Here is a 16,818-nt window from a genome sequence, read left to right as displayed (position 1 = left end):
TACTTTATTAATATTAAATAAGTGATTGTGCATACAACTAGATCAATTATTTTGATCCCAACACTCAAAAATATTCGATCATATGTTTTCATACTGGATTATGTTAATTTGATAGTAAAACTATGCAATAAAGCAATAAATGAATTTTTTTTTATCATAATGACAAATGGTGGACGATCATATTCATATAATTTTGAACATTATGTTCCATATTTTTTAATTATCAAAATTTAATAAACAAGTTTTTGTAAATTTTTATTTGTATATAATGTTTCAAAGTTCCAATAACTCATCGTTGATACTGATAAATTTATGTGTTATGATGATAATATTTTATATCGTTACTAATTTAATAAAACCCAAAAAGTTTGGTTAAATTTATAAAAGAAATCAACAGACTTTTTTATTAAATTTAAAATATTGATAATTTCACTAATAAGCCGTTAATAAATATCATTTTATATATAATAGAAACATTCTGGTATTTATATATTATAAAAATAAAAAAAAATATTTAAAAATAAAAATTTAATTTAAAATTATTATTTTAATTAATTTTCTCGAAAATACTCATTAAAATGAATAACCACAAACATAGGTATGCAAAAGTTGATTTAGAAACAAAATTTCATATCTTAATTTGTTTTATTTGTAGACATATTTTATTATTATTATTATTATTATTGATTTTATTTTTAAACTTTATTTCATTTATGAACTAATAAAAAGAGATACACCTTTACACCTAAAAGGCGCCCACAACCGGGTGAACTAACCAAAAGCTTACCTATACAAAGATCTTCAAACTACCTACAAAATTTTTTAAACTCTTCTAAACTTCTCCACCATAACCACTTCTATAACTTCAAACTTCTTCAACTTCAACTTCTACCCCTTTAGTCCTTTTCACCTTCATCGACTCTGCTAAAAAAAGCTAAACCAAGTGCCAAGCAGAGTAGTATCAGTCCTTCTAGAGTTGCTAGCTCTTGATAAAGGATCTAATCGGGCTTGAATAGCTTGCTTCATCTCAAGGATCACTGCCTGTGCCGGGCCAAATCTCTGATTATGAATTCGATTGTTCCTTTCCTTCCAAACACTATAAATTGCTGCTTGGTATACGAGCTTAGTTATCAGCTTCACAAACTCATCAGGAGACGGATTCCTGAGCCATATCAAACCATCTTCAAACAGGACAGGAGGGTGAATATTCAATCTCGAGCAGAAAAATGTCCACACTTCGGCGCTGTAACTACAATAAAAAAAGAGGTGTTGTCTCGTCTCATCTGCCAAGTTGCATAGAATGCAAGTTGACGGCACCTGAGGTCCCCAACTCTGCATTCTATCTCTCGTTCCCAGTCTGTTTCTAGCAGTCACCCAAGTAATAAAGGCGTGTTTCGGTATCCTCCCATGGAACCAAACTTGCCGGTGCCAGAACACTGACTCCCCCTGAGGATGCAGAGCTGCCCAAGTATCCGCAGTGGAGAAAGAGCATGAAGCAACTCTGTTACCTAGCTTCCATAAGTAACTATCATCCGCTTCAGAAGAGATAATAGGGCATGCTTCTGGTAAGCAATCTCGAAATAAGCATGTTCCTGCTACGACTTCTATTAACCCACCAATTATCTTCTCTTCCGCAACCACTGCGTCACCATGAAGACCCATGACCCCTGGTCCTCTAGGTCCCGTTATATCGATCAAAGGACCTAGAGAAGTCCAGTTATCATGCCAAAAGCTAGCATAAGCTCCATTACCTAACTCACATATTATCATAGGGCGTGCAATGTGTCTCAGATTACAGAGGCTTTTCCAAATCCAACTATCTGATCTCTGTGGTTGAAGCTCCCAAAAGTTTTTATCCCTAATTAAATGACTTCGGACCCAGGAAACCCACAGAGAGCCACCTGCTGCAAAGATCAGCCAAATCAATTTTAAACCGAGCACTTGATTCCATTCCTCCAACCTCCTTAGACCCAAACCTCCTTCTTCTTTGGGAGTACAAACTGAAACCCATGAGATTTTAACTCCCCTAGCAGCCGTCAGAGCTCCTCTCCAAAGAAAAGCATTGCACATTTGCTCCAGCAATTTTATGCATTCTTTTGGAATGATAAAGATTGAAACCCAAAAGGCAATCGTTGAGTAGATTACTGCTTGAATGAGTTGGAACCGACCCACTTAAGATAAATGACGGACTGTCCAGGAGTTGAATCTGTAAAGTACTTTGTCCAGTAGAGGTTGAAAGTCACTCTTCTTCATTTTTTTTTTAAGACAGCGGCACTCCCAAGTAGCGAATAGGTAGAGCCCCTTGCTTAATTTCCAACCTCTCTGCCATCTCCTGACATCTAACCGTGCATCCTCCATCCAATAACAACTCAGTCTTCTCCTTATTAATCCTTAACCCCGAGACAGTTTTGAACTCTTCAAGTATACTCATAATACCAGCTAAACTCTCCTCAGAGCCATAAAAAAAGATGAGGACATCATCTGCAAAGCTCAGATGTGTGATAAGAGGAGCTTCACAAGATGGGTGTGGCTTGAACACTTGATTCTCCGCCCCTTTGTCCAACATCTTAGAAAGCACATCCATCGCCATTACAAATAATAATGAAAAAATTGGATCTCCCTGCCTCAAGCCTTTCTTCCCTTCAAAATGACCATTTAGCTCTCCATTAACGATAACCGAATATGTTGGAGTTGATATACATTCCTTTATCCAGCCAATAAGCTCTTCAGGCATATCAAAAGACTTGAGCAGATTTAACATGAACTCCCAATGTAAGTTATGATAAGCCTTGGAGAGGTCAATTTTTAGACACCCTCTTCTAGTCTCTCCTTCTTTATGAAAATCATTTACCAATTCCGAGGCAAGTAAAACATTTTCGCAGAGAAGCCTCTTCTGTATAAACCCCACTTGGTTTCTTTGAACAATATCATCAACCACCAACTGAAGCTTTTTCTTTATTGCCCTTGCGATAACCTTATATACCATAGAACATAGCGCAGTGGGTCTAAACAAATTCAGCTTATCTGCTCCAACTACCTTCGGAATCAAAGAGATGGTTGTCTCATTGAATCCTCTCAGCATTCTGCCACTCTGAAAGAACTCTTGTATTGCCTGCACCGAATCACTCCCAACTACACTCCAAGACTTCCAAAAGAACTCCGCGGGAAACCCATATGGCCCTGGAGCTTTACTCTTCGGCATAGAGAAAAAAAGCTTTTAATCTCTTCCTCAGAAGGTATCTTAATCAACACTTCCTTAATCCCTTCTGAGCACCGAAACACCATTAAACTCCTGAGGGCTTCAACTGACATGGGAACTACCTCTGCATTCACAGCCCCTAGCAAGTTTTGAAAATATGATACCGCCATGTCCTTTATCTGAGCTTTGTTGTAGATTTTAACCCCATGCACATCAACAAGGTATCTTATAGCGTTCCTAGCTTGATGAGCTATCACCGAATTGTAGTAGAACTTAGTGTTTGCATCTCCATCTTTAAGCCATCTGACTCGAGATTTCCTGATAAAAAATACGTTATGCGCGCTGCCTCAAAAAACTTCCATTTCTTTCTTGCCACAAACTCTTCTCTGAATGAAGAATCTGTGGGTGCAGTCAGAAGGCGTTCCTGGACATTCTTCAGACTTATCATAGCTTCTTTTTGTCTCTGCTGAATATTATCGAAACCCACTCTGTTGATCTCCCTACAAGCCTTCTTCACTGCTTTCAGTCTCTGCTTAAATGAGAACATCTTTGAGCCCGTTAAGATACTTTCATTCCAGGCTGCTTGAATATCACCCAAATATCTAGGATGGGTATATAGAAAGGAGAAGTACCTAAAGCTTGACTTCCTTATCTCCGGCACCACCGCAAAATCTACTACGCATGGAGCATGATCTGAATCCCCGGGCGCTTCAAACACTGCTACAATATCCGGGAAATTCTGTCTCCACGAATCGTTACCCAAAGCTCTGTCCAGCTTTCTGAGAATAGGATCTTCAGCTCTCCCGTTTGACCAGGAGAAAAACACCCCTCGAGTTTCTAAATCATCCAACCCACAATCTAGCAGGCACTCTTGAAAATCCCTCATCCCACTCACCGGAAGCGGATAAGAAGCAATCGAGAAATGCTCTAACGCTGTTCTGATCTAATTGAAGTCTCCCATTACAACAAAAGGAGCCTCCTTAACCAGTCTCATTTCTGTAACCAAAACCAACTCCTCCCATAATCTTCTTCTTTAAATTTCTGTGTTATAACCATAAACAAATATCGCAGTATACGATAAACCTGTCTTTGGTTCAAGCACCCCACATACCACCATCTGATCTGATATACTATAGACCACAACCGAGACCGTTGGCTCCCATACCACCCAAATATGACCTCCTTCTGATCCCGAGTAATTTGTCACGCACCTCCAACCTGGCACCATTGCCTCATACACTGCAGTCACATTTTTCTGTCTAACGCGAGTCTCGAGGAAAGCTCCAACTGTGAAACGACCACTACGAACCCGATCTTTAACAACTCTCTGACGATCCGTACTGCTTAGTCCCCTTACATTCCAGCTAAATATCTTCATAATCAAAAACTGTAGGGGCAGTCACACGAACTAAAAAATCAGAGATTTTGTTTCTTCCCCGAGGTTCCACCTCGTTTTAGAAACGATGGAATCTTCTTCTTTAACAATTGACCCCCTGAAGCATTCCAAACAACCCTCTGCTCTTTTAACTTTTGAGCACGTCTTGCCGCCTTTGGTAGAAGCCAAATATGCTCCTCCTGCGGGGGATCCGAGTAAGTGTACTCCTCTTCTTCACTATTCTGTTCACTTTTATATCCAAACTTCTTACCCAAATCCTTTGCTTCCTTCTCTTCCGAAATATTAGTTTCCAAAGCTCTCGAAACCTCAACTATTTCACCCTCTTCCTCTTCCCCTTCACTGCAAGAAGATTTGATACGGTAAGAGGGAAGCTGTGATACGCTTCTTCGTCGCGCCCTGGCTCTGGATCTCGATCGGGCTCTGCTCTTAGTGCTTTGAGTAGGACCAAGAGACTTAACTTGAGCAACTTCACTTTCTTTTCCTACTTCCATGTTCGAATGTTCCACCGAGGCACAAGATGTCGAGACAGAAATAAACTGTGGAGCCATAGCAACTTTGACCTTCTTTTTTTCTATGACTTGTGGCTTCGGTTTCCTCTTCATCAGGGGTTTGGGGCAACGATTCATCAGGTGGCCAAATTTCCCACAGTTACAACATTTGGGAGGGAGTTTGGGGTACTCGATCTTTATTATTACCGAGTTATTTTCAGAGTCCCTTACCTCAACCACATATGGAAGAGTCGACGACAAATCAATCTCAATCTTAACTTTGGTGTCACCGAAGTAATACGGGTCCAATCTTGACTTCTCGGTGTAAAGAGGTTCTCCAACTGCACTCGCAACAACACTTATTCCGTCTAGAGAGTACAACTGAGGTGGAACGTTCTTGAGAATGACCCAGATTGGAGCAAACTTCAATTCCAGATCCTGAAGAGACCCCTCTGCGGACCAAGGGAACACAGAAACTGCACAATGATCAACTTGCCAATAACCAACTTGCAGCACCCACTCCCTAGACTGCACGTTTGGGACGAAAAACAAACATGAAGTCTCCGAGACCATCCTTACGGTGATATCACCGAATTTACCCCACACTGGATTCAGATCTGCGAAGATTTTTCCTGGTGGAGGACAAGTTCCGTGAAAATGAGCCACAATATGGTCTTTCCAGAGTACAACAGTCTTGAGAAGGACGAAGGCTGGCGCTTGGACTACCGGTGTTCCGTCTTCGAGAAAGGTAGGGTTCGAGATTTTTCTGAGATTTCTGAGCGAGGACTTGAGTCGTTGGGCGTATGAAGGAACGGAGGCTGTCGGGGGCAAGGCTTGGTCTGAGGAAGACTGTAACTTTGAATCTAGAACCGAGTTGGACATACGAACTTCTCTAGAGGTGAAAGATTTCCCTGTAGGATCCGCCGTAGGAGGCTCGCCAGGAGGGGACATCGATTGCGGAGTCATGAAGTCGGCGGCGGGATTTCTCGGCCATTGACGTGAGGTCAGTGAGCGGCGCGGCGCGTCAGAAGCCCTAATCGCTATTTGGGTCGCTGGAGAGAGAAAAAGCCTTTCCAAAATTTTATAGTATTATTACGGTACATTCCGTCCAGAGAGTACATTTATTTTTAATTTAATTTTTCAAAAAATTGAAAAAACTAGAATCCAAAATCTCAAATCTAAAATCTAAAATCACCATTCAAGTTTTTCCAAAAACTAAAATCTACAGATAAATAAAAAAATTAAAATTAAAAACCAAAATCTAAAAACCAAAAATCAGAAACCAAAATCTAAAAACTAGTTAAACAATCATCACCTTGATTTATAAAGTAAATTTTTTTTGACTATAGATGCAATAAATATTAGAGGTTACAAAATACTACATTGCATAAAAATACATAATGTTGTAAAAAAATTAAACCATCATGAAATAAAAAGATATTTATTGTATTTTAAAATAATTTGTTTATTTTTTTTAATAATTAAATAAGTTAATAATTTGTAATTATTAATTAGTGAAAATGCATATTTTTAATAAAAAAAAGGTTAAAATAGTACTCCCTCCGTTTCACTTTATTTGTCGTTTTAGGTTTATGCACACAGATTAAGAAATCTTTTAATTTTGCATATTTCCAAAATAAAAACATCATTACCTATACACCTAACCATATTTCAACCAATAGAAAAATAAAATGGAGAATATTGTTATTAAATTTTAAAATTGAAAACATAAAACGACACTTAAAATGAAACAAAATTATAACTCTAAAATGACAAATAATATTAAACGGACGGAGTATTAAACAAATTATCTTATATATTAAAACAGAAGTCATAACATTGATTCATGTGTGATTTTTTTTTTAAAATGGACATACTGGACATATTCCTAGAAAGCCATGTTACATTTAATATATAATCTTATCATTTAAATTTTGGGTCTACCAGAAATTTTTATTGGGCTATCAATAATTGGATTTAAACAATAGATGATCCATTGGATTTATAGATATTATAAATTAAATAGATACAATTTAATGTTGTAATACTATACCGCTATATGCTAAATATTTAAATATTTGTCGATGTTAACTTTTAAAACTATAAAGATATTTTTAAATAAAAAAATCATATTATCTAACAATGATTAATCTTTACTACCTTAAACCAATGAAAACATTTATTTTAAAAATTAAACAAAAACTAAATGTTTAATTATTTACTCGATAATATAAATCTATGAAGAGAAAAGTTAATTTTTTAAAAACTTTATAAATTTGTGAAATGTTACAATATCTTTGAATATGACAATAAAATAATATTTTACTAATCTTTATATATATAGTTACGATTTTAATAATGAAATAATAATCCAAAATCTTATATATTAAAACAGAAGTCATAACATTGATTCATGTGTGATTTTTTTTTAAAATGGACCTACTGGACATAATCCTAGAAAGTCATGTTACATTTAATATAGGCCTACCAGAAATTTTTATTGGGCTACCAATAATTGGATTTAAACAATAGATGATTCATTAGATTTATAGATACTATAAATTAAATATATATAATTTAATGTTGTAATACTATATCTCTATATGCTAAATATTTAAATATTTGTCGATGTTAACTTTTAAAACTATAAAAAAAAAATTTTAATAACAAAAATCATATTATCTAACAATGATTAATCTTTACTACCTTAAACCAATGAAAACAAATTTTAGACTATATAGTTTATTTTAAAAATTAAACAGAAACTAAATGTTTAATTATTTACTCGATAATATAAATCTATGAAGCGAAAAGTTAATTTTTTAAAAACTTTATAAATTTGTGAAATGTTACAATATCTTTGAATATGACAATAAAATAATATTTTACTAATCTTTATATATATAGTTACGATTTTAATAATGAAATAATAATCCAAAAAGTCATGTTACATTTAATATCTAATCTTATCATTTAAATTTCAGGCCTACCAGAAATTTTTATTGGGCTACCAATAATTGGATTTAAACAATAGATGATTCATTAGATTTATAGATACTATAAATTAAATATATATAATTTAATGTTGTAATACTATACATCTATATGCTAAATATTTAAATATTTGTCGATGTTAACTTTTAAAAATATAAAAAAAAAATTTTAATAACAAAAATCATATTATCTAACAATGATTAATCTTTATTACCTTAATCCAATCAAAACAAATTTTAAACTATATAGTTTATTTAAAAAATTAAACAAAAACTAAATGTTTAATTATTTACTCGATAATATAAATATGTGAAGCGAAAAGTTTAATTTTTTAAAAACTTTATAAATTTGTGAAATGTTACAATATCTTTGAATATGATAATAAAACAATATTTTACTAATCTTTATATATATAGTTACGATTTTAATAATAAAATAATAATCCGAAAATATATATAAAAGAATATACAAATATATGTGAAAGTTTGAAACAATCTATTCAATGAAAAAAATATACCGTAAACTTATTATATTTTAAAAATTGATAGGCACATATATATATTATAATATATACTAATTTAAAATTGAAAACAAAATGTGTATATAAAAATAAATGAAAATAAAATCCGCGCGAGATATAGTTTACCTTTTAAAACCGATTCAGAGGTATTTAATGAGCGTTAGAAATTGCGACTAGTGAGAATCGGGTATAGACACCAGCGTTTTATTATTTCTCTCTTGGCTCAACAACCCTAGGGAACCTTCACGCCGGTTTAACAAAACAAAAGAGCTTCGCTACTCCTTCTCTCTCTGCGCCGCGCTATCTCTGAATCTAGCTAACCCTAAACCGATTCATTCATCCCTCTCCGTACGTAAGGTAAAGGCTTCTCTCGATTCTCCTCTCAAACACAGTATCGCTTTCTCGTCCTTAGGTTTGTGCCGATCTCGAAAATCGTAGATAGATTTGTTAAACCTAAAACTGATTCCGTTCGATTGCAGATAATTTATCAATGGGGCGGAAGAAGCCGAGTGCTCGTGGTGGAGACGATGAACCCACTGCTTCATCTCTCGTTGTTGGTGGTGGTGCTAAATCCAAGAAGAAATCCGTTCAAATCGACGACGATGAGTACTCCATAGGAACCGAGCTCTCTGAGGATCCGCCTAAAGGTGAGGAAGACAAGGTTGTTATCACTGGGAAGAAGAAGAGTAAGAAAGGTAATAAGAAAGGTGCGCTTCAGGATGATGAGGAAGACGATGTTGTCCCGGAGATTGCTTTTGAAGGGAAGAAGAAGAAGTCCAAGTCTAAGAAAGGTGGTGGCTCTGTTAGCTTTGCTTTGCTAGATGATGATGAAGTTGATAAGGATGATGAAGATGATAAAGTGGAGGATGAGCCTGTCATAAGTAATAAGGGTAAGAAAGGTGGTAATTCGTTTGCGGCTTCAGCTTTTGATGCACTTGGTGATGATGATGAAGATGACGAGGAAGCGGAAAAAGATGAGGAAGAGGTGTCTCCCATCACCTTCTCTGGTAAGAAGAAGTCTTCTAAATCGTCCAAGAAGAGTGCTAATTCATTTGCGGCTGCTTTGCTTGATGATGATGATGAAGAGGAGACTAATGCCGTTGAGGAGGAAGAGAGTCCTGAGATCATGTTTACTGGTAAGAAGAAGTCGTCTAAAAAGAAGGGCAGTAGTCTTTTGGCTTCATTAGGTGATGATGACTCGATGCTAGGAAATGAAGTTGCTGAGGAAATAAGTAAAGATAAGAGTGCAGAGGTTGTAGAACCTGCGAAGAGTAAGAAAAAGAAGAAGAATAAAAGTGGAAGGACAGTACAGGAAGAGGATGATTTGGACAAACTTCTTGCAGAACTTGGAGAAGGCCCAGCTTCTGGAAAACCTGCTTCATCCCAGCCCGAAGAAGATAAAGTTCAAGCTCAGGCTCAGCCAGTTGCACCTGTAGAGAATGCTGGTGAGAAGGAAGAAGAAGAAGAGAGTGCTGCAGCGAAGAAAAGGAGAAAGAAGAAGGAGAAAGAGAAGGAAAAGAAAGCAGCAGCTGCAACCTCGTCTGTGGAGGCTAAGGAGGACAAACAAGAAGAATCAGTAGCTGAGCCACTGCAGGGGAAGAAGAAGGATGCAAAGGGTAAAGCAGCTGAGAAGAAACTTCCTAAACATGTTAGAGAGATGCAAGAGGCTCTTGCACGAAGGCAAGAAGCTGAAGAGAGAAAGAAGAAGGAAGAGGAAGAGAAATTGAGAAAGGAGGAAGAGGAGCGTCTTAGGCAGGAAGAGCTTGAGAGGCAAGCTGAGGAGGCTAAGCGCAAGAAGAAGGAAAAGGAAAAGGAGAAACTTTTGAGGAAGAAGCTAGAGGGCAAGCTTCTAACAGCAAAGCAAAAGAGTGAAGCTCTCAAGAGGGAGGCTTTTAAGAACCAATTGCTTGCTAATGGTGGAGGTCTCCCACTTGCAGATGAGGGTGAGCCTGCCACAAAGCGTCCCGTCTATGCCAACAAGAAAAAGTCAGCTCGCCAAAAGGGCAATGACTCTGCCTCTGTTCAGGTGGAAGAGGAGGTAGACCCAAAAGAGAATCATGCAGATGAGCCAGATACTTTAGGTGAAGTGGGTTCAGCAGAAACTGAAAAGGTTGATTTAGTAGAGTCAGCAGACACTGATGAGAAATCAGGTACTGCTGATGTAGCTGCAGAGAATGGGGCTGAGGAAGATGAGGAAGAAGATGAATGGGATGCAAAAAGCTGGGGGGATGATGTTGATCTTAAGTTCAAAGGTGATTTCGATGATGAAGAGGACAAAGCTAAGCCTGTAGTGAAGAAAGATATGAAGGACGCTGTCTCAAAGACGCAAGATTCAGGTTAGTATGACTCTGGTTCTCTGTCCGTTTTTAATGTTCCATTGGTTATCTGTTTTTATTCTATTCTTCTGAATTTTTACGCAGGCCCTGAAACGGTAAAACCAACTGCTAAACCAGCAGGTACGGAAAACCCAACAGCACCTGCCACTAAAACTTTGCCTGGAGTGGACGATGCTGCACGTGGAAAACGTGCTACCCGGGCAAAAGATGCCTCTAAGAAAGGCAAAGGCTTAGCTTCCAGTGAACCCAAAGAGGGTGAAGAAAATCTCCGCTCTCCCATTTGCTGCATCATGGGCCATGTCGATACTGGTAAAACAAAGCTGTTGGATTGCATCAGAGGAACAAATGTACAGGAAGGCGAGGCTGGAGGTATAACTCAGCAGATTGGCGCAACATATTTCCCTGCGGAAAACATCCGAGAGAGAACCAGGGAACTGAAAGCCGATGCAAAACTTAAGGTGCCAGGTCTATTGGTTATTGATACACCTGGTCACGAGTCCTTCACGAATCTGCGGTCAAGGGGTTCAAGTTTGTGCGACCTTGCAATTTTGGTGGTTGACATAATGCATGGGTTGGAGCCACAAACCATAGAATCTCTAAATCTATTGAGAATGAGGGACACGGAGTTCATTGTTGCTTTGAATAAGGTGAGACTGCTTGTCATTCTGCTGGATGAGAGTTTTTGTTCTCTGTTTGTTAATTCCTTTGTTGATAATTAATCCTTTCATCCTCCAGATGGATAGGCTATATGGATGGAAAACATGCAAGAATGCTCCTATCGTAAAGGCAATGAAGCAGCAAACTAAAGATGTTGTAAATGAATTTAACATGAGGCTCACTGGGGTAAGTTAATACGTCTAGAGTTTTTTATGCACGGCTTGAGCTATCACTTAAGGTGTTTCGCTCTTATTTCAGATTATAACTCAGTTCAAGGAGCAAGGTCTCAACACTGAGCTTTACTACAAGAATAAAGAAATGGGAGAAACTTTCAGTATTGTTCCTACCAGTGCTATTACGTATGAATATCTGTTCATCTCTTCAATTTACATCTCAACCGACAACTCAATCCATCCTAAATAGTTGGCTAACTTTGGTTCTTTATATTTCAGCGGGGAAGGAATCCCAGATCTCTTGCTGTTGTTGGTTAATTGGGCTCAGAAAACAATGGTTGAGAAGCTTACATATGTTGACGACGTGCAGGTATCTCATCTCTCTTTTAGGGATCTTTTTTTTTTCCTAACTACTTCAGTATGATAATTCTTAACCCTATCTTGAAATGGTCGAACAGTGTACTGTCCTGGAGGTCAAAGTTATAGAAGGCCATGGAACAACGATTGATGTTGTGTTGGTAAACGGTGTACTTCGTGAAGGTGATCAAATCGTCGTGTGTGGGTTACAGGCAAGTATAAACCTTGTGATCTATAACCAAAAAAGTCATGCACTGGGTATACAGTACATAGACTTAGAACTTTGAAAAGTAATATTATTTCTTCGTCTTCTGTTTCAGGGACCTATAGTCACAACGATTAGAGCGTTACTGACTCCTCATCCAATGAAGGAGCTACGGGTGAAGGTACGTTTAAGTTCTCCACTTCATTTGTCCTTTGGCTGTTATTCCTTAACAAATATCGTTCATTTAAATTGTTTTCTTATTTCTTTTTCTATACACAACGTGAATTCCTGGTCTGATGTTTCAGGGTACTTATGTGCATCATAAAGAAATAAAGGCAGCCCAGGGTATTAAAATTACAGCCCAGGTGATTGAACCGACTCCACATTTGTCTTAGTTGCTAAATTCTGCAGTTAAATTATTGTTATTTGGATAAAATCCTGATTATGGTTTCCCTTTTTCGGTTTGTGTTTAAAAAAGGGCCTTGAACACGCTATTGCTGGCACTGCTCTGCATGTGATTGGACCTGATGATGACATCGAAGCAATTAAGGAGCAGGCAATGGAAGACATGGAGTCAGTTTTGAGCAGGATTGACAAAAGCGGCGAAGGAGTTTATGTACAAGCGTCTACACTAGGGTCACTTGAAGCGTTGCTTGAATTCTTGAAGTCCCCAGCTGTGAAGATACCTGTAAGTGGCATCGGTATAGGGCCTGTGCATAAGAAGGATATCATGAAGGCGGGAGTGATGCTCGAGAGAAAGAAGGAATACGCTACGATTTTGGCTTTTGACGTGAAAGTGACAACAGACGCTCGTGAGCTCGCAGACGAAATGGGAGTTAAGATCTTCTGCGCTGATATCATCTACCATTTGTTCGATCAGTTCAAGGCGTATATTGAGAGTATCAAAGAGGAGAAGAAGAAGGAATCAGCAGATGAAGCAGTCTTCCCATGTGTCCTTCGGATTTTACCTAACTGTGTGTTCAATAAGAGAGACCCAATAGTCCTTGGAGTTGATGTCGTCGAGGGTATTCTTAAGGTATTAATGTCCTTTATTCACACATGTCGTAGGATTCACAATGTCTTTAACATTTTGTCTTGTTGTTTTTTTGAGATTGGAACTCCCATCTGCGTCCCGAGTAGAGAGTTTATTGATATTGGGCGCATCGCCTCTATTGAGAACAACCACAAGCCTGTTGACTATGCGAAGAAGGGCAGCCAGGTGGCTATTAAGGTAATAGTGGGATCATTCTCTTCAACAAGCTCGCAAAACTTGAGTTATTGTCGCTGTGTGTTTCACGCATTCACCTTGCTTTCTCTGTAATATAGATTATTGCTTCGAACCCTGAAGAGCAGAAGATGTTTGGGAGGCATTTTGACATGGAAGATGAGCTTGTGAGTCACATTTCGAGGAGATCTATCGACATTCTCAAAACTAACTACAGGGTAAGTGTACTCGAAATTGTTTCTCCTTATTCAAATCATCATCATGAATAGAAAAAATGATGTAAGCAATAAACACAATTTAAAATGCAGGATGAGTTATCCATGGAAGAGTGGAAGCTAGTTGTAAAACTGAAGAACATCTTCAAGATACAGTAGATTCACGAACACGACATTCAAATGTTTACTTTGGGAGTTTTGAAACACTCACACAGGCCTTGTGATGCTGTGTCTGCGGCGATGCAGAATAAACAGATTATTATCTTCCTGCATCTGACCCAAGCATTTACGAAGATTTGAGAGAGGTTAATGAGAGACGAAAGAGTTTTTTTTTTTTAATGTTATCTTTCTCCCTGAAAAGTGCTGAATAATTGGTTTATGAACCACCTCGTGCTGGCACAAACTTGCAGGGAAATAAGATGTTGAGTTTTGAGATATACAACAAATATTGTTCTACCTTGTGGTATGCCTTTTAAAAATAATCTGGAGTTGACAAAAATCACTTTCTACTATATAACCGTTGTAGAAGTTTTGGTTAGCGTTTATTCAGATTTTGATAATGCTTTTCCCATTTTTAAATAAATAAATGTCTTAAGAAATTTGTGTTTGAAGGATAATTTAAATTGATATATTTTATTAGTTAATACTTAATAGTGATAAATTGTAACTTGTATAATGTATTAAATATATAGAATTAGTGTTTGACTGGTTTCAACATGTTTTTAAAATTTGTCCCAAAATAACATTATATGAAAACAGAGAGTATAGGTTATTAGGTTATGTTTTTCTTTCAAAATAATATTTTTTTTTATTTAAACCGCTACTTATGCCAAGAAAATATCTTCTTTTGTTCTGGATAATAAGAGATGTGGTATGTATAACTAAAAGCAAGCTACTCCTCTTTTTATGGAGATGCGAAAAAGCATGAATGGGAGAATCATACGTAAAATAATATATGGTATACGACAACAATTTTAAAGCGGCTCTCTTTTTTCTAACTTTATGAACGTTGTTAAGATCATCGATATGTTACGTTCAACGTTACGAGTGATCTACCAAAATGTGGTCCACTGCTTTACTGTATATCCTTTATTTGTTCGAAGCATCATTTTCCGTCTATTCTTAAGTTAAATCATCTAAATATATTTTTTTCATCTAAATATTTATTTGCTTCAAGAATTCAAAACAACATACATATACACATACTTATACATATAATATATATATATATAGCCTTACATGAATAAAATGAAGAGAAAATTGCCAAAACAGAACAAAAACATCATAGTTGTCCCTACGGTATAAATCCCATCTTAAATTGTCCCTATAGTATATTTTTTTCCATAATACCAAAAGTAACCTTTGATTAATCCCATTAAACATAATTAATTGTATTTAAAAAAATAAAGAAAAAAAGTTGGTTTAAAATAGCAGCCAAAACGGGGAAAGAAATAAAAAGGAAAAAAGAAAAAATGGATCTAAACATTTAACTTTTGTTAACTCCCGGAATACCTCTAACTTCATTAACCGCATATTCACGAGTATCCCATGCTAAAGATTTCGTGATCGCACATCCATGATCCATACGCATAATCTGTATTATATCATTGCATTTTGGCCCTTCCTTAGCGCCTTCATACCTATGCATAATCAGACTGCCTATAGTTTTGGCCGAAGCAGTCTTACCCGCTTTGGTTTTGCTTGAAGGTGTGCATGTATGTTCACCGACATACTTTTTGATAATGAAATATGCAGAATCCTTCAAACACTCTGCTCGAATACACCAATTGCATGCATTATCCTCACATCTAACATACCAAAGCTGCCTATCCGTTTTGATAGCCTCGTAGTGAAAGTTATGCTTCATTGCACATATCTCGAAAGTCGCCTTCATCAAAGTTTTGTTCTCAAACAATTGTCCCTTCTTAACAACATTGAGCAGAGAAAACTTTGACATATTATGTATGTTCTCTTTGTCAGAGATCATGGTATCAGCATCATAGGCATCCTCATCAACTTCGACACCTCTCATCTTTTCTTTCTTTTTCTCGCTCTGTCTCTCAGCAAACACAGGAGCTGATTCGTTCCCCCTGTAAAACGAGTTTCCCTCCTCTTCATCAGTACTTGAATCAGCTGGCGACTTGTTAAGATCAAATCCTGGTTCATTTAGATTCTCAGCTTTGGCTTTAGATGATACACACAATCGAGTAGAAACACTCTTTTGAACAAAACCGAAAAAATTCTGAAGCTGTCGATCATTTGCAATGATCACAGGTGGACATGTTGATGTATTGATCAACTCAGTAGGTAGATAACTCAACTCCAAATTGGGTAAGCTATCTTCTTCCATATCAAAATCCTCCAAAACCATTCTTTTAAAAACCTCTAAGGTAGAACTTGATTCCAATAACAGTAGCCTACCCCCTTTGTCATCAGCCGAAAAAATCCATCTTGTAGTTGCTCCAAATTCCCAAACACCACATGTTGTATAGATATGCATCATAGAACAAGAGTTTGTAAAAATCACAAGACAAACTATGGAGAAATCATGGGTAAATCATAGATTGGTGAAGACGAACATTCAAAATCGTTTTTTTTTTGATATTTTCACAAAACAAATCGATGAAATCACATTTTAGGAAGTTAGAATATTTTGAGAATATTTTTTAAACTGCAACTTCCTTAATTTTCGAAAAAACAGTTTTTTTATCCGTAGAATGCACCTTCTACACTGTGTATAATATAACAAAATTCCAGAATGTAATTTCTACACCCTGTAGACGTTCGTGTTAAGTTTAGATTTTCCATTCTTGATATTTTAGAATACTCCATAAAATTAGAAACTTCTTTCAAAATAAAAGTAGCGATCATTACAAATAGTAGAATTCGTATTCTCCATATTTAGAATTTTAGTTAAAAGTAGGTTGTACTTTCTAAAAAAAATAGATGGATTTGTTCATTCTAGAATTCATTTTCTACTAACCCATTTTGTGTAGAAGAGGAATTTTACTTTTAGTAGAACGTAATTTTAAAAAATGATTTATTAAGTTTTT

The 16,818-nt window shown here is 36.6% G+C and overlaps 1 protein-coding gene and 1 pseudogene across 1 annotated transcript; one reads left to right on the top strand and one right to left on the bottom strand.

Moving 5' to 3' along the window:
- Positions 1–924: 924 nt before the first annotated feature.
- Positions 925–4,577, bottom strand: LOC106323811 (annotated as a pseudogene).
- A 4,202-nt stretch (positions 4,578–8,779) lies between these two features.
- On the top strand, positions 8,780–14,264 carry LOC106326865 (eukaryotic translation initiation factor 5B). The gene is made up of 13 exons (XM_013764813.1): positions 8,780–8,954; positions 9,077–10,933; positions 11,018–11,580; positions 11,669–11,776; positions 11,849–11,949; positions 12,043–12,133; positions 12,222–12,332; positions 12,441–12,506; positions 12,631–12,690; positions 12,804–13,361; positions 13,437–13,556; positions 13,652–13,768; positions 13,859–14,264. The coding sequence occupies exons 2-13, from the start codon at positions 9,088–9,090 to the stop codon at positions 13,922–13,924; spliced, it is 3,807 nt and encodes a 1,268-aa protein (XP_013620267.1). The 5' UTR covers positions 8,780–8,954; positions 9,077–9,087; the 3' UTR covers positions 13,925–14,264.
- Positions 14,265–16,818: the final 2,554 nt, after the last annotated feature.

The sequence above is a fragment of the Brassica oleracea genome, chromosome C2, assembly GCF_000695525.1.
Source record: "Brassica oleracea var. oleracea cultivar TO1000 chromosome C2, BOL, whole genome shotgun sequence".
In the NCBI taxonomy this organism is placed as follows: Eukaryota; Viridiplantae; Streptophyta; class Magnoliopsida; order Brassicales; family Brassicaceae; genus Brassica; species Brassica oleracea.
The sequence above is the reverse complement of the archived record's forward strand: the minus strand, read 5'-3'. Positions and strand labels throughout refer to the sequence as shown.